Source organism: Lepidochelys kempii, chromosome 24, assembly GCF_965140285.1.
Source record: "Lepidochelys kempii isolate rLepKem1 chromosome 24, rLepKem1.hap1, whole genome shotgun sequence".
Lineage (NCBI taxonomy): Eukaryota > Metazoa > Chordata > Testudines > Cheloniidae > Lepidochelys > Lepidochelys kempii.
The window spans coordinates 1,738,655-1,760,863 of record NC_136403.1 but is presented as its reverse complement, the minus strand read 5'-3'; the positions used below and the strand labels follow the sequence as shown (position 1 = coordinate 1,760,863).

General features: G+C 55.8%; 1 protein-coding gene across 6 annotated transcripts in view; it reads left to right on the top strand.

Annotated features, from left to right (window-relative positions):
• Positions 1-3,337: 3,337 nt before the first annotated feature.
• INTS3 (integrator complex subunit 3) overlaps positions 3,338-22,209 on the top strand; it is a 70,244-nt gene continuing 51,372 nt past the window's right edge. For 3 of the 6 annotated variants that reach the window (XM_078850550.1, XM_078850546.1, XM_078850545.1), the window contains exons 1-3: positions 3,338-3,857; positions 12,290-12,373; positions 13,973-14,056. In XM_078850550.1, coding sequence (XP_078706676.1) covers positions 3,762-3,857; positions 12,290-12,373; positions 13,973-14,056 — 264 coding nt within the window. In that variant the 5' untranslated portion in view covers positions 3,338-3,761. Of the gene's footprint in view, positions 3,858-5,822; positions 5,959-6,458; positions 6,614-11,095; positions 11,221-12,289; positions 12,374-13,972; positions 14,057-22,209 lie in introns of those variants that run through there. The other 3 variants (XM_078850547.1, XM_078850549.1, XM_078850548.1) reach the window with 3 other exon arrangements.

Genomic DNA, 22,209 nt, shown 5'->3' with positions numbered 1-22,209 from the left:
GCAGGTCAGAGAGTGAGGGGAGCTCAGCCAAGGCGAAGAGCCTGGCCCCTGGGATCTCAGGGCTCGCCTGCCCTAGGGAGCGGGTCCTGCTGAGCCGCGGCTGAGCTGAAGGGACCCAATCGTGCCCAGCACCGGCCTGGCCCAGAGCCTGTGGGCCCACAGCAGGCACTCGGGGGGCCCAGGGCTCTAGGGTGAGCCGGGAAGGAAGTAGCTTTGCCAGCCATGGGCCCCTGACCCCAGGCAGAGAAGAGCCACCCGCTGACCCTGTGACAATGGCAGGAAGCCTGGGACCATGCTGGGGGAGGCTGGCTCCGTGCTGGAGGGATGGGCTGGGGGCTGTGATCCTTACAGCTGCCATGGGGGAGTGACTGGGGGCACGATCCCAGAGCCAGACTTTTGCTCCCACAGCAGTTTGCATCACAGCCAGGCCGGGGTCCTGTGTGGGGAGGGGGAGGCAATGAATTGCCCTGATGGAGCATGGCTGGGGCCGGCAACCCGCCGGCTGCCAGGGGGACCCTGCCTGGGATCATGCTGTGACTGGGCCCTCCTGGGATATGACGTCTGCTGGGCACTGGGGCCTCCTGGGACGTGGCCCTAGGCCTACTGCAGCATCGAGTCTTCTGGGTCCAGGAAGACAGGCACAGCCCTTGGCCAGGCTCAGCCTGCCCCAGACTGGCAGCTTCTGCTGAGCTGCCCAGGCTGGGCATGGCAGGCTCCCCTCATGCATGGCCCCAGCTTCCCAGGGGACGGGGCTTGGTCTCCGCGGCCCAGGCAGGCTCTGGCCTCTCTGTGGAGGCGGCTGGCAAAGGGGCTAGTTAGCATCAGCAGTGATGGTGGTTCAGGTGACATGGGCACTTTGCCCCCCAGGAACGGGGCTGAGACCCACACAGGGCCATCAAGCGGCTGCCAGACAGGCCTGACTTTCAGTCCCTATGGGCCTGTTCCGAACTGTCCTGGAGGAGAGGCGCTGCGCCCTTGGACCCCATCTCTCCCCCCACCCCCAAACAGCTATAGTTTAGGCCCTCATGGTCAGATCTCCCTCATGGCTTTGCTGTCCCTAAGCCCCCTCGAAGTCCCCCTGTGCCCACCCAAGGGGAAGCAGGCATGGCCGGGCAGGGACGCAGCGGCCGGCGATGGGGTTATCGCCCCGGCTGTGGTGCTCTCTGTTGTGCCTGGCTTCCTCCCGCACTGAGTTGTTCACTTCCCCTTCTGGCTCCCACTTCCCTGCACTCCTGTATCTGATCAGTGCTGGGACGGAGGGGAGGGGAGGGGAACGGGCTATGTGCAAAACAGGCTCTGCTGGCTACCCTGGGAGGGAGCCAGGTGAGAGCAGTGAGTTTATCCCTGCAGCCACTGTGCGGTGCCAATAGCCCTGCCGGGGGCAGCCCCATGCCCCACGGGGCCACGGAACTGTGGCATGTGGTGAAGAGCCATGGCTGAGAGCTGCCAGGGAGGGGGGTCAATGCACAGCCCTGTGTGGATGGGGGTGGGTGAGTGCAGAGTGCTGGGGAGGAGGGAAATGCAGAACCCTATATGGGCAGGGGTCGTCAATGCAGAGCGGTGTGTGGGCGGGGTGCGGTCAGTGCAGAGCCCTGTATGGACGGGGGGGGATAGGGGGTCACTGCAGAGCCCGGGGGGTTGTCAGTGCAGAGTCCTGTATGGACGGGGGAAGGGGGTTTGGTGCAGAGCCGTGGGGTGGGCAGTGCAGAGCCCGGGGGGGTGTCGGTGCAGAGCCCTGTATGGACGGGGGAAGGGGGTTGGTGCAGAGCCATGGGGTGGGCAGTGCAGAGCCTGGGGGTGGGTCGGTGCAGAGCCCTGCATGGACGGGGGAAGGGGGGTTGGTGCAGAGCCGTGGGGTGGGCAGTGCAGAGCCCGGGGGGGTGTCGGTGCAGAGCCCTGCATGGACGGGGGAAGGGGGGTTGGTGCAGAGCCGTGGGGTGGGCAGTGCAGAGCCCGGAGGGGTGTCGGTGCAGAGCCCTGTATGGACGGGGGAAGGGGGTTTGGTGCAGAGCCGTGGGGTGGGCAGTGCAGAGCCCGGGGGGGTGTCGGTGCAGAGCCCTGTATGGACGGGGGAAGGGGGTTGGTGCAGAGCCGTGGGGTGGGCAGTGCAGAGCCCGGGGGGGGTGTCGGTGCAGAGCCCTGCATGGACGGGGGAAGGGGGGTTGGTGCAGAGCCGTGGGGTGGGCAGTGCAGAGCCCGGGGGGGTGTCGGTGCAGAGCCCTGTATGGACGGGGGAAGGGGGGTTGGTGCAGAGCCGTGGGGTGGGCAGTGCAGAGCCCGGGGGGTTGTCAGTGCAGAGTCCTGTATGGACGGGGGAAGGGGGTTGGTGCAGAGCCGTGGGGTGGGCAGTGCAGAGCCCGGGGGGTTGTCAGTGCAGAGTCCTGTATGGACGGGGGAAGGGGGTTTGGTGCAGAGCCGTGGGGTGGGCAGTGCTGAGCCCGGGGGGGTGTCGGTGCAGAGCCCTGTATGGACGGGGGAAGGGGGTTTGGTGCAGAGCCGTGGGGTGGGCAGTGCAGAGCCCGGGGGGGTGTCGGTGCAGAGCCCTGTATGGACGGGGGAAGGGGGTTGGTGCAGAGCCGTGGGGTGGGCAGTGCAGAGCCCGGGGGGGGTGTCGGTGCAGAGCCCTGCAGGGACGGGGGAAGGGGGTTGGTGCAGAGCCGTGGGGTGGGCAGTGCAGAGCCCGGGTTGGGGGGTCGGTGCAGAGCCCTGCAGGGACGGGGGAAGGGGGTTGGTGCAGAGCCTGGCGGGGGGTCAGCGTAGGGTGACCTGCCAGCAAGTGTGAAAACCCGGGGGGGGGGGTAATAGGAGCCTATATCAGACAAAGCCCCAAATCTCGGGACTCTCCCTATAAAACCGGGACATCTGCTCAGGGGCGCAGAGCTGCAGGCTGGGCACGGAGCAATGGGGGGGTTAAGCATACAGCGCCCTGCACGCGGCGGGGGGGGGGGTTAAGCATACAGCGCCCTGCACGCGGCGGGGGGGGGGTTAAGCATACAGCGCCCTGCACGCGGCGGGGGGGGGGCACGCGCTGCGCTGCGCGGGGAGGGGGGAGGGGCGCTCAGAGCCTCAGCCTCGCGCCTCCCCCGTCCCCAGCCTAGCCGAGCGAGACGCTTCAACCCGACGGAAACCCCGCCCCCGCCCCCTCCCTCCCTATTGGCCAGACCGCCTCGCCGGCCCCGCCCCCAGCGGTGACGAGCCGTTGGGGCGGAGCCGCCTCCCTCCCCTGTCGCTCGGGGGCCTCTCCCCGCTGCCATTGGCCGGCGAGGGGCGGAGGGGGCGGGCCCTTCCGGCGCGTGAGGCGCTTCCTCCCCCGCCCCCCCCCCCCGCTCCTAGTGGCTTCCGGTCTGTGCTGTTGGGTGGGGGGTGAGGAGGCGCCTGCTCCCCGCCCCCCTCGGTCCCCTCAGAGGAGACACCCCCCCCTCGGGGAGAGAGAGCCCCTCCCCCGCCAGTCCCCTGCGCCTCCCCCCCCAGCCTGGGGACCTGCCCCTGCGGGCCCCCGCCCCCCATAACGCCGGCCCAGCCCCCCCGAGCAGGAGCCGAGGGGCTCCCCAGGCAGGAGAGAGGGACCTGCCCCCCGCAGCCCCCCCGAGCCCCCCCAGGTGCCAGGCCGGTGCTGGGAGGAGTCTGGGGGCTGAGAGAGGAGCCCCCCCCCATCCTGCCAGCGGGGGAGACGGGGCAGCCCCCTGGAGCCCTCACCCCCCTTGGGCAGAGCTGCGTGGGCCCCAGGGCTGTGAGCGCAGAGGGGAGCCCCCTGCCCAGCCATGGAGAAGGGGAAGGGGGGAGCCGCAGCAGCAGGAGGAGGAGGAGGGAAGTTGCTGCTCACCACCATCCTGGATGCCAAGGATGAGTTAGAGGAGGTAGGTGCACGTGGGAGAGGGGCCTGTAAGGGGCGGGGCAGGGGCTGGGGGCAAGGAGCTGGCCGGGGGCCTGTAAGGGGCGGGGGCTGGGGGCAAGGAGCTGGCGGGGGGCCTGTAAGGGGCGGGGGCTGGGGGCAAGGAGCTGGCCGGGGGGCCTGTAAGGGGCGGGGCGGGGGCTGGGGGCAAGGAGCTGGCCGGGGGCCTGTAAGGGGCGGGGGCTGGGGGCAAGGAGCTGGCCGGGGGGCCTGTAAGGGGCGGGGGCTGGGGGCAAGGAGCTGGCCGGGGGGCCTGTAAGGGGCGGGGCGGGGGCTGGGGGCAAGGAGCTGGCCGGGGGGCCTGTAAGGGGCGGGGCGGGGGCTGGGGGCAAGGAGCTGGCCGGGGGCCTGTAAGGGGCGGGGGCTGGGGGCAAGGAGCTGGCCAGGGGGCCTGTAAGAGGCGGGGCGGGGGCTGGGGGCAAGGAGCTGGCCGGGGGCCTGTAAGGGGCGGGGGCTGGGGGCAAGGAGCTGGCCGGGGGGCCTGTAAGGGGCGGGGGCTGGGGGCAAGGAGCTGGCCGGGGGGCCTGTAAGGGGCGGGGGCTGGGGGCAAGGAGCTGGCCGGGGGGCCTGTAAGGGGCGGGGCGGGGGCTGGGGGCAAGGAGCTGGCCGGGGGGCCTGTAAGGGGCGGGGCGGGGGCTGGGGGCAAGGAGCTGGCCGGGGGCCTGTAAGAGGCGGGGCGGGGGCTGGGGGCAAGGAGCTGGCTGGGGGCCTGTAAGGGGCGGGGGCTGGGGGCAAGGAGCTGACTAGGGGGCATGCTGGAGAGGGGGCTGTAAAGGGTGGAATGGAGGCTGGGCCTGGGGACATGCTGTGCTTGGACAGAGTGGTTCTCACTCCCCAGTGTGGTTCCCCCGCCTCAGCTTTTCCTTGAGGAGAGAGGCAGCTGGCAGTAAGTTACAATCTGAACCCATTGTGTATTTGTGTAAAGCCCCCTCGATCTTGTCTCCGTTGCACTGGTGGGCAAGCGGTAGCATGTTGGCCTGCTAATGTTCCCAGTGGGCAAGTGGTTCTTCACTTCATCTTTGGTTTCTCCAACTTCACTGGGGGCAGGCCCTGCTGCTTCATGTGTGGGCACTTTGGAGGGACAAGGGCTGTGGAACAGGATCACAAAGTCTGCTTTGGACTTCAGCGTTGACAGGATTCCTCATCTGTTCTTTCTGATAACAGGAAAACTGTGTCATCCTGGAATGTATTTCTACTGACTGCCAAAGCATTTTGGAGCCCTGGCAGGACCCAAAATATGAGACCTTGAAATCATGTCATTCTGCTCATTGTCTTGCTTTTTTCTCCACCATGGATAGGTGGTTAGAGAAGCAGTGGGAGTCAACACTTCTGGGATCTGTACCCGGTGCTGAGGCATTGTAGATAGTGGTTAGAACAGCTGAACAAGTTCTAGGTTTTATTCCTAGCTCTTCTTTCAGACTTTCTGCCTGACCTTGGGCACATAATCTCTCTGTACCTCAGTTTATTCATCGGTAATGCAGGTAGCTATTATTGTACCTGTCTCACATGGGTGTTAATTAATGTTCATAAAGCATTTTGAGATCCTCTGAAAGGAGCTATTGTAGGGTGAAGTACTATCACTTTAGTTGTGACATGATTTGAGCGGCTCATGTCTCATGAACTGATGGACTTGCAGAGCCAGCTTTTTATTTACTATGAGCCAGGAGCAAATGTGTTAAGGACTGTTGAAACAGTGCCAGCTAAAATCATATTGGAAATCAAGTAGAAAAGAAAGACCCAAAGGTATCTGGAATTACTTGGTTTCAAGGTCTGACATACATCAACCTGCTGGGCCTGGAAACTCCCGTACCATTGGTAAAACTCTCAATTGTCCCTGTGTATTTTTGGTACTAGTCCAGCTCTGAATAAAAGATCCCAGTCCTCGGAGCAGTGCCACTTTTTGTGCCTGTCAGAGCTGAAAACTCAAATTCTCCTTGAAACCTCGCCAAGGACTCTCTCCGGGGCTTGTCTGGAATCCCTGTAGCACTATTATTTAGTGTTCTGTAGTGCCTCTTCTCCAAGGATCTCAGGGCAGTACAACTCTCAAACCTTGCCCATCCAGCGAGGTAGGTATTGCTATTTTACAGCTGGGGAGATTGAGACATGGACAGGTGAAGTGACTTGTTCAAGGTCATAAAGTTGGGTAAGCACCAGAACTAGGAAGTGAATCCAGAAGTCCTGACAAATGGTCCCCTGCTTTAATTGTTAGGAATGTCTCCTTTGTGCATGTATTTTAAATCACTAAAACAGTTAGAGAGATACCAACTTGAAATTCAGTCAGTTTGTAAGAAATGAGTTAAAAATAATGTCAGGTATTACACCTGCTCCTGAGTCCCCCAGCCAGTTTTAGTGGTTTTACTATCACGTTTTCATGTTATGTTTTGTTTTGTTTTTTTAAAAAAATCCTCTTCCATGCAGCGGCATGTAAGACTCTCTCAAATGGGGAAACTGACTATAGGGGGGAAACAGGGCTCACATGCAGTGCTGTCAAATGTCCAAAGTCAATATAATAATGTGAGATGCTGATTATAACAACAGTAGGTTCAGCAAAGGTTTTGGAGGAGTGTTGTTTAAGGTGACAATGTTCCTCCAAAACATATTACATATGGTATCGTAAACTAAAACTCAGAGAGAAAGCTGACCTCTTGCCAGCCTGCTGTGAGTTCTGATAAAGGAAACACAGCTCATCTCTGGACAGCATGCTTTTAAAGTCCCTTTAAGGTAAGGGTAACATCTTTCTTTTAGACTAACCATTTAGCCACTCTTCAAGTTTGTGTGTCTCCTATTTATTGTGACAGGGAGTTTCACTCTCTGTGTCTTAACTCTCTTCTAACACATGATCTAGTGAGGTATCTGCAAAACGTCAGCTCCTGCTGAGGGAGAAATACCAAGACCCTTTCTCTGCTATGGAGATACTGAAACTAGGGGTGTGTGGTGGGGGAGGGGGGTGTATATACACGCGCACACATGTTTGTGTATATGCACTTTTTTCTATAGCTAAAAAAATGACTGTTCTAATACTGATTCTGCAGTTACTCCAGTGTGTATAGTCACTTCCCTGGTGACCTATCAGGGTAGAGAATAACTGTGTGAGGATTGATCCCTAAAGTGTAACCATATCTATTGTCTTTTCTTTAAGATTGATTCCCTAGAGTTAGTTGCTATATGTATTTGTTGTTTTAGTGTCTGGACAGCGCTAGTCTTCAAAAATATTCATGGATTTTAAAGCCAGAAGGGACCACTGTGTTCATATGGCGTGATCTCCTGCATAGCAGAGACCACGGAAATTCACTTGGTGAATTCTGCACTGGAGGGAATTATTCTTCCTCCTGCATAAGTGACATTGTCAAGCCCAGTGACTTGGGGTTCAACTAAAGCATACTGTTAGAAAGTCAGTCAGTCTCCATTTAAAGACAGAGTCATGATGAGCTTACCCACTCCTTTGGAAAGCTGTTCTGGTAGCTAGCTACCTGCCCTGTTAATATTGTCCTACTTGCAGTGTGCATTTTTCTGACTTCAGTTTGTGCTCACTGGATCTTGTTCTGCCTTTACAAATAACGGAAATGAGTCTACCTGGATCTGGGCTTTCAAATTCTTTTGGTCCTCTCTGATAGTTCTGTAAACTATCAGCCCTGAAAAAAGCCTTACTGAAAAGCAGTGTTACCCTTCCGCACTTGTTGGCCCATGTGTGTTCATTTGCATCACCCTAGAAGGCAGACTGTGAAATGGAGATGTTCCCCTTTGCCAACAGCTTCCTCCTTATTCATATTGGTACATGGGGGAGGGGGGAGAGTCACTAGCCTGTGCCATAATTAGCCTGGCAGATTTGCATTTTAAAATGGTGCTAATCCGAAAGTGATTGTGTAGAAATAACCCCTTCAGATCCTGCACATCAGCTCCTGGAGTCGCATCTGGCACCTTTCCCTGGCACAAACAAGTCATTACCCAGCTAACTCTGCAGGAGAGTGAGACAGGGTCCTTTTGTCTCACTTCTCGCAGGTGGAGTGGGTGGCTGTGTTCCAGTTGCAGGGTCTTTTGCCAGTGGTGATGGCAGAGCCAGAAACATTCCAGCTGGGTCTTCAGTTCCTGCACTGAGTTTGTGGCACGGGTAGTTTGAATGACTGGGCCAAGTGACAAGGGGCACATCTGCCCTTGAAAGCAAAATGCACCTGTTTGTGCCAGGGTTTAATCTACAACTCGCACAGCAAAATACTGAGCTGGAGAGACGACTCCCTTAACTGCCGTGGAGCTGCCTCTCCACTGTAGTAAGAGCTGAGGCGTAAGTAGGGGGACCCTGCAGGGTCATTTTTATACTCGGGCTGTAGCTACACTGGCCAAAACGGGAACCGGGTTTGCCCACCTGTCTAGCTCCCTGTGCAATAACAGCTTTTCCTGTTGTCGGTGGAGCTGCACTGCTGGGGCCATTATAGACCTGTCTCGTTCTCTAGCTGCACATCATTCCTGTTCCACTGCTCAGACTCTTCCTAATTCTCGGTCACTGACCTGCTAATCAGGCCCTACCGGCACTACAAAAATAGCCACGTGAACATGGTTGTAGCTAAAACATGCTGCTCCTTTTCTGTGTGAACAGGAAAGAAATGCATTAACCGTATTCTAGCATAGGTAGGACATGGTTTCTGGAGGGTGATCATAACGTGTGTAGTTCTGTGTACGTAGGCAAGAATAAAGGATGTTTGACAGTGGTTCTTGTAGTGTGGACGGGGCATAATCCAGCACTGGCTCTTCCCCTCCAATGTCTGCCTGGTTACTGCAGACGTACGCTCGGAAGGATCTGTTGTCCTCGTGGCACGTGCCTGGAGCCCCTCAGATGAAGTCAGTGAGCAGCTCTGCACGTGCACTGGGAGGTACCTACAATTCTTACATAGTGCTAGTTGGAAACTCTGGTTTGAAATGAGAGCACGCCAGCCTCCGGAAGTTCACGTCCAAACTACCCCAAAGACGTCAGTCAGTTGGTGCTCTGGGAGGATTAACTTGCAAAAATCCAATTAAAATAACCCCTGTGGATTTCTCTGAGGTCGAGTGGAAGCTCTTGCCGCTCATGCCTCAGACTTTTGCCTCTTGCACTGTTATAGCTTAGCAACAGCAAGTGGGTCTTATTAGGCCATTCCAGTGCAGTGTCTTGTTGGGGAAGGAAGGGAATCGGGTTTGGTTGTGATCAGTGGCAGCTGTCTGGGGTGCTGCAGAGCCAGCATGCTCTCTCCTTCCCTCATCCCCACTCCAGCCCAATGCACAGAATGATTCCGAGGGTGTGACTACACTGCACACTAGGCCTAGGTCTGTGACCCAGGCTTGTGGACTCGGAGTTTCCACGCCCCTGCCTCAGTTTCCACACTGCATTATAAATTTGGGTTTGCAGGTGCTGGACCTGTGTGTCACAGCTGTGCTAACACATCCATACTGCACTAAGCAACCCTCCTGACTCAGCTCTGGGGCTTGACCTGCATCCACGCTGCAAAATGACAGGGCTTGGACCCGAGTCACAACAGGACTCGGGGTCTGATCCACCCCCCTGGCAGGTCCTGAGTGCTTTCTGGTGTGACTATTCTGATGTGTGTAGCCAGAAGGGGGGCTTAGGCTCAAACCTGAGTCCGAGCCTGGCCTTAGTGGGCAGTGTAGGCACTCCCTGAGTGGCTCCAGAGTGGGACCCATCTGTCCCCTCAGTCAGAGCGATGTTTCACTAGGGTGTGTGTGAAGGGGTTGGGAAGGTCTGAGCCAAGACAAACGTCCTCCCACTCAGAACCCCTAGATCTTGTTTAAATTCTGAGGCCTTGTGCGACAATTGGGAGCGCTTAGCCTGGCTTTGTCCATAATGGAATCTGCACCTCCCGTAGACACGCCCCTGTAGAAAGCCTCCACTTGAGAGCACCCCCAATGTCCTCCGTACAATCTTGTCATGTCTCTAAAGAGCCACCCCCATAAGAAACAGGGCTCTTGTTGCCAAGGCAGGGTTCATGGGCTTTGCTTAGATGCCACCTACCAGACTAACTGAGCTTTGTTCACCCCAAAGTCTCTGCTTTTCCAGTGTTCCTAGCACCTTGCTGGCTGTCCAGCTCCTTTCCTGTGCCAGAGAGTTGTCCACACGGCTTGAGAAACTTACAGCACTTACAAGCCAGTGTTCTGAGTTCACTAGACGCTGCCTTTGTCAGATGTTTGTCCCTTTCTCCAGTGCTGACTCCTTTCTGTTGTTAAGCGTTATTTGAACACTAGGAAAGTAGTTTCATGTACTAACCTGTCCCCACTTCCCTGGCTAGTTCTTGCAGTTTTACAATCACATTTTGCTCTATTTTAAAATGCTTTCCTCTCCCCTGTTGCTGGAAACAAGACCCACAGCAGCAAAGGAAGCTGACTGGCTGGCTACAGAGGGCTGTGCGCCCAATGCTGTTGAACGCACAAAGTGAAGTGAAATCACTTGTCGTGATTTTCAGCAAGTCACAAAAGTTCCGACGCAATCATCGCACTTTAAGCTGATGTTCTCCCTTGAGCTGCAGTAGATCTGTAAGGCCTTTTCACCTCTCACTCCAATACCAGCGTGAGTGCCATTGAAGTGCCTGTCTTGGTGATTTGGAGTGGGCCAGGGTGCTTAGCCAGACGTGCAGAAACTGTCGTGATGCACTTACCAGCCCAGTGCCAAATGCTCCTGCCCTCTGTTGATCATGACAACAGGAACGAACAAATGTTTTACTTGCTTGGGGTGAGCAGTCTGCTCCTTTCCATGGATAGGCAGGTGAGCGGGGCTCAGCGGGCTGTGGATGGCCTCAGAGAAGGATGGTGCTGTGGGTGAGGCACTGGCTTTGGACTTGGAAGAGCTGAATTCCATTCCTGTCTTTGCCACAAACTCCCGAAGTGACCTTGGGCAAATCACTTAACATTTCCATTCCTCAGTTCCCCAACTTCAAAGTGGTGACAGCGGTGCTCTCTTCTGCGCCCTCCCCTCCCCCTGTCTTGTCTACTGAGGCTGTAAACACTTCCCTTGAGGGACTGTCTCTGACTGTCTTCACTGGGCCCAGCGCAGGGCCACCCTGCTCTTGGCTGAGGCACGTGCTACTGTAACGCAAGCAACAGGCATAACAGCAGTGCTTGGAGCAGGGTACGTCCCACTGGAACAAAGAAGTGCTGAGTGTCACTCAGCGTTGTGAGCGGTGGGCAGTGGTGGTGGTGCATATGTATTTATTTGTATTTCAGTCATGCCTACAGGCCCCAGTCCAGGGTCAGGGCCCCATTGAAGTAGCTGCTGCACCACACGTGAGAAGCCAGTCCTTGGCTGTTGTCGTAGAAGACGGTTGTGACAGCTGCTAGAAGACCTTGTGGTGCGTTGAGAGGACATGAGCGGCTGACAGCCCCCTTGGAGGCGTGCGTCTGCTATGCTTTCGTAGTCAGACTCTGCTCCAGAGTTACCATCAGGGTTTTGCAGTGGCAAATTAACTGAGTTTTGCCATGTGCTGGGCAGTCTGGCTTCGAGTCCTTCTCGCTGTCATTTCATTAGCTGGGACATCCGCATAAAAACTTCTGCTCCTGCGGTTTCTTAGCACCAGAAGCTACTTACGAAGTTAGTAATTAAAATGGAGGCCCTTGGACTCCGGCACCTTGCCTGAGCGCTAAAGTCACATAAAATGAAAGCGTCTTGTCTGTCTGCAGTGGGTCTTCAAGGGAACTCCACTTGCCGCTCAGTAAGGGGCACAGCTCTACAGTATATGCCCAGAATAGTCTTTGCCATGGTCCGCGAATTGTAGCTTCAGAGAGAATTGAACGTGTGAGACTGTAGCTCTGCTCTCAGAATGGGGACTGACGTCCCTGTGTCACCTTGGCCCGTGTGTCATGTTTGTTTGGCCCAAATCCACATGATGCCATTAGCTGGCTCTGCAGGTGGGGGAATGGCAGTGGAGTATTTCCAACACAGACTAGGAATAAATGAGCAGCTATGAGATAGTAGCTTCTCCAGTCAGCGGCTGGTTCTGGGGCCTGGCACAAGGGGAGAATGATTATCATACTGGTTTTACTCTCCAGCCCCCGTGGCCCCCTTTGCTGGTGTATATGTGGTGTCTTGAGCATAGATGGCAATGGTCTCCCATTGCCTCTCTCATCACCCTTTCCATGGCAGCAGGAAGTGAGAGGGCCCAGGTTTTCAAAGCTGACTAATGATTTTGGTGCCCAACTTGACACGTCCAAGTGGCCCTGTTTTCAGAGGCAGGAAACCAGTGTGTTTGGAAAGTTGGGCCCCTTAAAGGCGTCTCAAATTAGGCTTCCAAAATCATTCCTGGGAGTCTTGGCCCCCCTGTTTTGTTACTTGCACAAGGCACCCCGAGTGGCCGAAGAAACGGGGGCTCTGGGATACCTGTTCCTGCTAGCTGGTGTATGGATTTGTTTTCTCTTTTTCAGAGACTAGAGAGGTGCATGGGCATTGTGACATCACTGACCAATGGGGTGTCGGAGAGGGAAGCTAACGATGCCCTAAATGCTCACGTAAGTGCCAGATGTGGTTTTTCCATTATCTGTTCTGGGGTAAGGCGGGGGGGGGGGGGGGCTACTCCTTCCAGTTTGGTGGTGACCCATTCATGCAGCATAACCCCACGTAACTAAGTTTTACTCCAACTCCATAAAGCACACGTTCAGTATAAATATATTATTCCTTAAATATCATCCACACGTACATCTCGCAGTGATTGTGTCTTGGCAAGTTACAAGCTTTCTGATACCTTACATGTTACTCTTTACGGATAAGTATTCTGTAAGACGTGTTTGGTGTAGTGAGTTTGTCAGGTCTGAGATGAGAGTTGTTTGCAAAGAACAGGGGACCCTCTGCCAAGGGGTTTCTTTGTCACAGAAGTTAATCCTGACAAGAAGAAATAATTCACCCAGAGGCACCTCCACGAGACGGCAGCCATGGGGGCTGTCGGCCAGCCAATGTGTAACCCTGCTAGGAGCCGTGGAGCGGACGCTGTGCCACCTTCACCAATCTGAACACTGACCGGAAGTTCTCCAGAGTTATATTTTTAAGAAAAACGCTTACTCCATGTGTCGTAAAATTCGGCAGCAGTGCCACGCTGTGTTTCCTTGCTGAAACCTGGCTGACTCTTTTGCTCTTCCATCATAAGCCCACCCTGTAAGGTTGCTTGTGAGTGCTGGACAGTTGGTACTGATCTACCACGAGAGGGGTGCATATGCATGTTTGTGAATATGCACTTGCTTATGTGGTGGTGGTGACATGCCTGTGATTGCAGTTATCATGCACTTTTTTGCACACTCCCTCTTCATACATAGTTTCTCTGCTTGAGCTCCTCGGAATCCCCATTCCCAGTGGTACAATCTTCCCACTGCACTTGCTTCTGGTCCTGAAAAGTTCCCACATCATCGCCTGCTCCCTGATGATGTTGCTATGTAGAGAACACTCCAGTAATTTTTAGAGGTTCTAAAATGTGTTGGCTGCAGTTTTCTCCCCCCTTGTATCTTTGGCTAGCTGGAGTCATGGCACTAGGGGAGCCTGGCTTAGCAGGAGGAGGGATGCAAACATGGGGCCTGCCAAAGCCCACTGGTGCTAGTGGAAGCCTTTCCCATGTGGCTGAGTGAGTGAGCAGTGAAGTGTGTCTCACACAACCCTGACACACCTCTTGTGAAGCCCCAGGTGTGGGGAGGGTGCCTCACGGGGTGGCCCTGAGGCCTTCAGGGTGATCCTGTGGAGTAACCTGCATCGCGCAGGTGTGGCCTCACTGCTTGTGAGTAATGTGGGCGTCCAGAAGTCCTGCCAGTAAAACCTTCAGACCACTCCCCACCGCCATGGAGTCTCTCCCTTAGGAAGAGCATTGAAGCATTGCTTGAACTACGTATTTTAACTCCAAAATATGTGTGCGTGCAGGAGATACAGGCACAGGACTCAATGGACTTTGCCGATATGAACGATGGGGAAGCTCTGTAACTTTCTGCTGCTGAATTCCCTGGGGGCGGCTGTGCGCTGGTATGGAGCGTCCCTGTCCTAGAACCGAGAAGAGCTTCTCGTGTCGTCAACACCCCACCTGAGCGAGGCCTAGTGTTGCTCACCCATGTTGCTTCCCTTTCCCCTTGCAGGTGTGTAAAGGAGCCCCTCAGCATGAGGAGATCTGTCTGGGCCTCTTCACCCTGGTCCTCACGGAGCCTACTCAGGCACAGAAGGTAAGGCACGGTATGCCCAGCTCCTGCCTTGGGATGGCTTCTTTCACTGGGCGCTCTGCTTACCAGACAAGACATTTCTAACTGTGGCGGCTTTCCAGAGGCGCCTGCAGGCACTGAGGGCTCCCTGGGCTGGTGTCCTCCGCTCAGTGAGCGATGCTGATGGTATGGAGGAGATTACTCAGCTCCCACTGTTCTACTTTCAGTGTGTTCACATGGCACAAACATTGGCCTTTGTATTTCAGCAACAGCAGCTATGCTGGGGGATGTTAATGCTGTCGTACCAAGGAACGGAGTCTTGGTGGCTGTATCTTTGGCAGCTTTTGGGTTAATTGTTTTTGGTGGGGGGGGGGGTGGTGGTGGTGGTGGTGTCCTAAATACACGATGGGAACTGGGGAAGGCTGTTACCTCCTGTCTCTGCGGTTCCAGAGTGGAGATGTTTCTGGCTGGCCAGATGTATTTGCGTACAAAAGTAATTATCTAAAATCTGGATAATAAACAAATTCATTCCATAAGCAAAACTGTGTGTGAGAAGCCCAGCTCTAATAAGTTGGCAAGCTGGATTTTGTTTTTAAATATCTTTTGGAATGGGCTGTTAACAGCTATTTAATTTCCTGGATGCAGGTTAGACAGTGTTGCTGCAAACCAATGAAGCGTTTTGGGAATGAAATGGAGCGTGATTTTTTTTTTTTCTTGTAGAAATTGTGACTGCGTTGTAGGTAGAAGGATTTAGTAAAGGATTTGCCCTGCTTTGCAAATGCAGTGAAATGCCATCCAAATACTTTGAGATGCAGATTGCGAACAGCTTCTCAGCAGGAGTAGCTAAGGCACAAGATGGGCAAGTGACACTGCCAGAAACACCGGGTCATGTGGTGGTGTTTGAAACTCCCATCCTGGGCTTCTCTACATGCAGCCTTTTGCACTAGCCACTGACTGGCACTGCTTTTCTGCTGTAGCCTGCCTGCCTGCCTGGCCACCGTAAGCAGGGACCTGGAGGTAAAAACAAGAGTACAGCTTTTTGCTGCATTATTCATGTTACAAACACGCAGTAAGGGACAGTCACTTTGTTCTGAAGAGTGCAGTCCAAGTGAAGATGAAAGGCGACAAGTGTGTATAACAGACAGAAAGAAGAGGGGAAGGGTAACAGTGCTGGGGAGAGCTGATTAGAGAGCCTAGCTATGTGAGCTCTTAGCTGTGTTAATGAAATGGGTTTGCTGTCTAGTAATTGGATTGACAGGGAAAGCAGCTCCTTGTTGAACCCAGTCAATCATTTCCCCCTTTTCTCCTGTCACTTCTTTGGAAGCCTTGGCTGTCATATAGAAATGAAGAACATGAGTCAACAGTGTGTGTTTTGTTTAAACATGGTCCTCTTGTTTATCGCTAGAACAGCCTGAAAATGGGTATGAAACTGTTTTCTAGTTTAAAATCGGTGTACACCTGAAATTGCTGGTTGCTTGGGGAGGGAGTTTTCGGATGCAACCCCTTGGAGATTGTGGTGGTTCTCCTGAACTGGAAAATATTCCAGAGCATCATGATTCTCCACGAAGTGAGGTGGCCAGTGGATGCCGTGTGAGTGAGTGGGGAGGTTCCCCTCTGAAGTACCTGAGGTACCTGGAGTGACCAGCGCTGGAGTAGCACAGAGGCCCTGAGCCAGTTGAGAAACGGGAGCAGTGGAGCGTGTGCATGTTCGGGGGGAGGAGGGGTGTCTCTCCAGCTCGGAAAGGTTATTGTTGCTGCTGAGGTTTGGCTGCGTGACTGGGTCAGCGGGTGTCCCAGGCCTTTCCCTGGGGTCCTGGAACGCTGGCACGGGTCCTGCTGGCTGCACGTTCGGAAACGGGTCATTGGCAGTGTTCTGTCATGGAGTCAGGGAACTGCCCATTCTCTCAGTGCCGTGACACATACCGAGGGCTTTCACTTGCCACATTGGCTCAAAAGCAGCCCTGGAAGGGCTGGGAGTCAGTGATGCTGAGGGGTGTTTGGTTCGAATGCTGTTCAGTGGATAGGCAACGTGCAGCATTTAAAGGGATTGAAGTAAACTCTTGAGGTGAGCGCTCTTCGTGGTCTGGTGTGAGCAGGGCTGAGTGGCCAAGTGTTAGGGATGCACTGTAATTGGACTAAGAGTGACTCATGCAGTTTTCTCTCTTCGCTGAGCCAGTGCTTTAAGGCTCGGGCTCTCTAAACCAGGGCCATAGCTCCACCAACCCAGGACCGCTAAGCGGGGGGGGGGGGGGTGTCTCTTTCAGTGGAGTTGTAGTTATGTCCCCAAAATGACTCTTCTTAAAATACCAAACCAAACAACTCCCCTCCCTGATCGCTAGGACCCCCCCCCCCACACACACACACTCTTTGCTGATGCAAGCAGGCTTCCCCGCGGCTGAGCTGGGTTCTGTTCCGCCTTCCTATCAGTCACCAAAGCTGCTTCCAAGTCCTGACTCAGGAGCTGCTGGTGCAGCAAGGACACAAACCGATTCTCCCCGTCAGGGCTGCGTACGTGGGGCCAGTGCTCAGAAAAGTCTCGACCGGGCTGGTTCCGAACTAGGCCCCAGACAGCTACTGCAGTCACAAATATCACATAACTGGTGCCTGCCTCCCACAGCTTCTTCCTCTGCTCCAGCTCAGTGGCCACCCCAAAGTGTAGGCTAAGTGCTCACCGCAGTCCACTGCTCTGGTATGGAGACTATGTAGTCTCTTAAAGGGTTAAACTCTTCCAATTAGAGTGAAATCCCCTTCTGGTGAGTTGTGATAAACAATCACTCCGGCAGGGCAGGGGTGTCCTGGCACCTGTACCCTGTCGAAGGGGTCTCCAGTCAGACTCTTCCTTGTGTTTGCAGCAGCAGTGTCCTCCTTCCCTTTCATCTGTGCTGTGCCCATGGCTGCCCCGCTGCACGGGGTAGAGCGACGCTGGGCAAACAGTTCCCACCTGCTCTGTCTTCTCCGCACGTTCCTCTGTGGGAAGGGCAGTGAGGGGCAGAGCCTGCGTCTGTGACACCGTGCTGCTGACAGGCAGTGAATCGCTCTGCCGTGGCGGTGGAGGGCACAGCTGCTGCTCATGGCCCTACTCATTAGCCACCTGGCTGGCTCTGCTGCTTTGGTCAAGCACTTCCCTGTTCTTGGGGGATAATTGGATCAGCCAGCGGGATGGGGGCGGGGTTATGTTGTGGTGGGTCATTGCCTCCTTCCTTCCCCCCCCCCCCCGCCGTCCCCAGCAGGCATCTGGAGCCAGGACTGCAGAGTTTTATTTCTGGCTTTGCCACTGGCTCACTGCATGACCTTGGCAAGGACCCGCATCCCTCTGTGACTCCCATCTCTGTCTGTAAAGGGGGGATATAGCTTGCCCAGCTGATAAGGGACTTGTGGTGGCTCACTGCTTGGGGCAGGCTTTGAGATCCTTGCATGAGGGGCAAAGCTCCCTTCCCACAAAGCTGACAGGTTCAGGAATCCCTTCCCCCATCACAGAAGCACAGTCAGCTCTCCTGGGGCCTGTGACCAGAGCCCTGCAACTGCTCAGGAGGGAGAATTGGCCCGGGAACCCCCTGGGGGAATTGGTTGGTGGAAGGTAACTCCTGGCATGGAACGTGGCCAGGATGCCGGGGTTAGCGGCCACAGAAAGGGTGTGGGGTCTGTAATGATCACAAGAGCCAGGGCCACGGTATTGTGTCTCCTGCAAAAACGGGGATGTGCTCCCTGAGGATTTCTGGGTGCTAAGGCCGAGGGGCTGGAATACTTTGTTAATGTCTCCTGCTCTTTATCTGCAGTTTGACCCCCCTGAGACTCCACCCCACCCCACATCTCTCATCTTCGTTTCCTTACTCCCAAATCTCCTTGGTATCTGTTGACACCTGTGTAGCCACTGTTGGTAACTCCTGAGCTCCAGTGGGGCTGCGGCTGGAGGCTGGCTGGCCACACGGACTCTGGCCATTTGGGGGGAGTTCAGACACCAGTGGGGCTGATCTGCAAGTCTCACTCATTTAATTTGTGTTGGCTGGAAATGTGGCTGACATGGTACTTGCCGTTCATTGCCGCTGCCTGAATTGGGCATCCTGCGTGCTGGGGCCTCTCGCTAAACTTGTCTTGCTCCCCGTTCCTCCCAGCGTCTCATCCACCCTGTTCTCTGATGACAGTGCTTCTTTGTGCTGGCTCCTTTGGTCATGCCTTCCTGCGTCCCAGTTCCACGCGTTGGTATCCCTTTCTCTCCTGCCTCGCTGCAGCCCCGGCATTGGCTGGTGGGGAGATAAGCGCCAAAAGCGGGCAGGACCTACAACTTCCCCTGCTTTTTGTGGAGACCTTGTTAAAAGACAGCTCTGTGCCTCCCACTGCTGGCGTGGGAGGCTACCGACACCTTGCTGGCTGATTAAGAAGAAATGGGATCACAGCCGCCCCCTTCCCAGCCTGTTGAGGATCAGCTGAGGGATGCAGCCCCCCACGCTGGCAGAGATTAGCCGTGGTAAACTTGTCCAGCTGTGAGCCAGGACACTCGGCCCTTCAAATATCCAAGTGACAGCAGATGATGTGTAAGAAGCTGCCTCCTCCTCCCTGTGCCCTTTTGCTTTAATTAACTTCTGCTCTTGGACAAGAGGGCAAACAGAACTTCTCCCCCGAGTTTGAAGTGCCCATTTTCCCTTGGGTCTCCATCACACGCCCCCCTCCTGCTGGAAGGGGAGGCTCTTCTGGATGGCCTGATTTATCTGTTTAAACTGCACATCCATCAGGCTGTTCCCTTCCTATTAATTAAATGGGCTGTCTGAGGGGGTGGCTCTGACCCGCCGAGAGCAGGGACGAGATGATGAATCACTTGCATCCTTGAAACTCCTCTGGCGATTCAGGTTCCGTTCCCTTGCCATCCAAGCAGGGTCACTTCTCCTCATGCCACCCACCCTTTGCTCCCCATCCTGTGGTCAAGACAGGTTAACAAGGATCCCATCTCATCTGCTTGGGTCTCTGTGGGTGAGACATGGAACTCCAGGGGCTGAGTAACAGTGTGTCTTGTACTCACCGTCCGACTTCCACCTTGAGCTGAGTCCAGTTCCAGACCTGCTCTTAAACAACTTTCATTTCCCCAAACCCTTTGGGACCCATGTGGGGTGAGAAGCTGAAATACAGCAGGACCTGTTGGGTGGGCTGGCTGCATCCTTCCCCATGGCACCAAAATACCCAGCGCTCAGGCAGCATCTTCCGAGTCTCTGTTCTTGCTGCTCCCCCCTCCTCTGGGGCCTTTTAGAAACAGGCCCCCGTCACACAGAATGTCCTCCTCCAAGCTTGGTCCTCCCATTTTTCGAGAGTCAGGAACCGGTCCGGGGTCTCTTGGGCTGGGCTCCATGGGTGTCGCGTCACAGTCCAAGTGAAGGCTCCCTCTGGGCTTGCACTGCAGAGCTTCAAGTGTGTTACCCCCCTGGAGCATGGCCACAAGGTAGCTGTCACAGGGAGCCGTAGCTATATGAAGCCAGCAAGTTCGAGTCCTGGAACCTCAGCAGGTTTCTCTTTCAGAGCAGTTCTTTGAACCCCACTGTCCTTGGGTGTCATGGTAAGGGTTTCCTTGACCATACAGCTTCCTTGGGTCACTAAGTCAGCGTGCCCGGGGTTAAATGCAGACAGGCCTCACCTCTGGGTGCGGGGAGGGGAAGCTCACAGCAGCAGGAGTATACCACACAGGAGAGGAGTCTGAGAAAAGCAATTAGAGTTACTGACTGAGAAGGAAAGATACTAGAGAGACAAGGCGGGTGGGGTGATATCCTGAGACAATGCTGCGTACAAGGAAAGGCCAGATGTGGATCTCATGAGCACTACTAAGGACTCGCAGACATAATTGTCTGCGAGGGGAAATGCCGGGGGTCACTGAAGGCCTTCAGGGGACTAGTAGCAGAGTGTCATGGGCTGTAATCAGTGATGAGCTGCCAAAATCTTAACAATTGGTTCCCTCCTCACCCCATGAGGGGGTTGTGGCCCCCCCTCCGCCCTTCGGGACTCCTGCCCTATCCATCCCCCTCCCCTGTCCCCTGACTGCCCCCAGAACCGGGCAGGAGGGTCTTGTGGGCCACCATGGTGGGTGCCCCCCCTGCTCCTAAGAGCCAGAGGGACCTACCGGGGGGCGAGGTGGGGAGTCCCGGTGGTGCTTACCTGGGGCGGCTCCCAGGAAGCATCCAGCAGGTCCCTCTGGCTCCTAGGGGTGGGGTAGTGTAGCTGGGGGGGAGCAGGGGGAGCGGCCACTCCCCCCACTGATCACATCAAAAGTGGCACCTTGGGCACTGATTCCGTGGGTGCTCCGGGGCTGGAGCACCCACGGGGAAAATTTGGTGAGTGCAGAGCCCCACCGGCAGCTCTGCGCCCAGCCCTAGCTCACCTCCGCTCCGCCGCCTCCCCTGAGTGCGCTGCCCCGCTCTGCTTCTCCGCCCCCGGCTTCCCGCGAATCAGCTGTTCGCGGGGGAAGCCTGGGAGAGCTAAGAAGCAGGCTGCGGCTTCGTGCTCAGGCCCAGGGAGGCGGAGGCGAGCTGGGGCGGGGAGCGGTTCCCCTGTGTCGCCACCCCCCCCCCCGGGTTACCTGTTGCGGTGCGGGCAGCGCGTTCAGGGGAGGAGGCGGAGCAGAGGTGAGCTGGGGCCGGGTGCAGGGCGGGGAGCTGCTGGTGGGTGCTCTGCACCCACCAAATTTTCCCCGTGGGTGCTCCAGCCCCGAAGCACGCCACTTTTGGCCGGTTGTTAAATTTAGAAGCCCTTTTAGAACCGGTTGTCCCTTACGGGACAGCCGGTTCTAAAAGGGCTTCTAAATTTAACCGGTTCTAGCGAACTGGCTCCAGCTCACTGCTGGCTGTAATTAAGGACAGGAAGAGGTAAGATCTGCACCAGGAGGGGTGCTGACTCTGGCATAGTCCTGTGGGAAGAGGTAGCAGCCTGGTCATCTGAGACTGGACAAAGCAGTAGGGAGCTTAGCATGGGGTGTAGTCCCGGACCAGCGGATCCCATCAGCCCCTTCCATCTCTGCGACTCGCAGGAGTTGCAGTGGTGTGTGTTAGGCTGAAGCCAGTGAGGCAGCTGCCTGAGGTTGGCGTTAAAGGCCAACGTTCCCTGGGGAGGCAGCAGGCGGCTCAGCCGGCTGGGCCCTGGCTCCTGTTTACGGAAGCTCCTTTAGCATCTCAGATTGATAAAAAGCCACACGAAACCTCCACCTGTTGTGTGAGTGTTTTATCCCTTCAGGTGCTGCATGAAAGGGGGAGAGCACCTGAGCGTGGGGAGTCCAATCAAAGAGCTCTTCCAGGGCCTCATTAACTCTCCAGAGGAGAATGATGAGACCACAGCCCTGCTCTCCGGAATAGCATGACATTTAACAGCACAAATTAACATTCATGTGGAATGACTTAGCAAATTACTTCCTAATCACTCCCATCCCACTGCTCGGAGAGGAGGCAAGAGGAAGCCAGGGAGAGCTGTCAGAGCTGGTTACACCTTGGCCACTTGCTTTTGGAAAGGCCCTTCCTTTGCTGAGAATGTGACGCCTAGAATTGGCTGCTTCAGGGTGTGCCCTGGGCGAGGGGGGGGGTGTCAGGATTTCAGTGGTATGGGTTGGTCTGTGAACTGAAGTTAGGCTAATTAACAGCCCATCCCGTGGTCTCTGCTTGATGAGTGGGAAGCCATCCACGGCTAGCAGTGATGTGGGAAGGAGCAGGTGGCATGGGAGTAGCCTGCTTTCGCTGCTGCAACTCTGGGCACCACTGGTTAGCCAGAGCCCTGTCGTGCTTGAGTTAGTTACCCTGACTGGTGTAGGTGCAGCATCAGCTGTGGCTGGTGTCTGAGACCCGGGAGTGGTGTAGGGGGGAGGCTTTGGGGATTGGGAGGTGTGGGGGTTTTACCAGGCCAGACCTCCATATGTGCTGTTCTCTGCACCACAAGTGGAGAGGCTGAGGACTAAATGGGCCACAGACTGAACTCCTGTTTCACTTCTAGCATTGGTCTCGGCAGGGCAGAACATGGGGGGCAAGAAGAATGGGTGTGGGGCGCTTTGGGCCCCAGCTCCATCGATCCAGCAACTTTCACCACCATTGTGAACCAGCCTTGCCTTTGGGGGGAGTTCTGAGTGCGGGAGAACTGGGCTAGCCCATGAACCAGTGTTTAAAGGCACCAGCACAGAGGCTGAGAGGGGACTCCGGTGGAATAAAATTCTAGCGTGG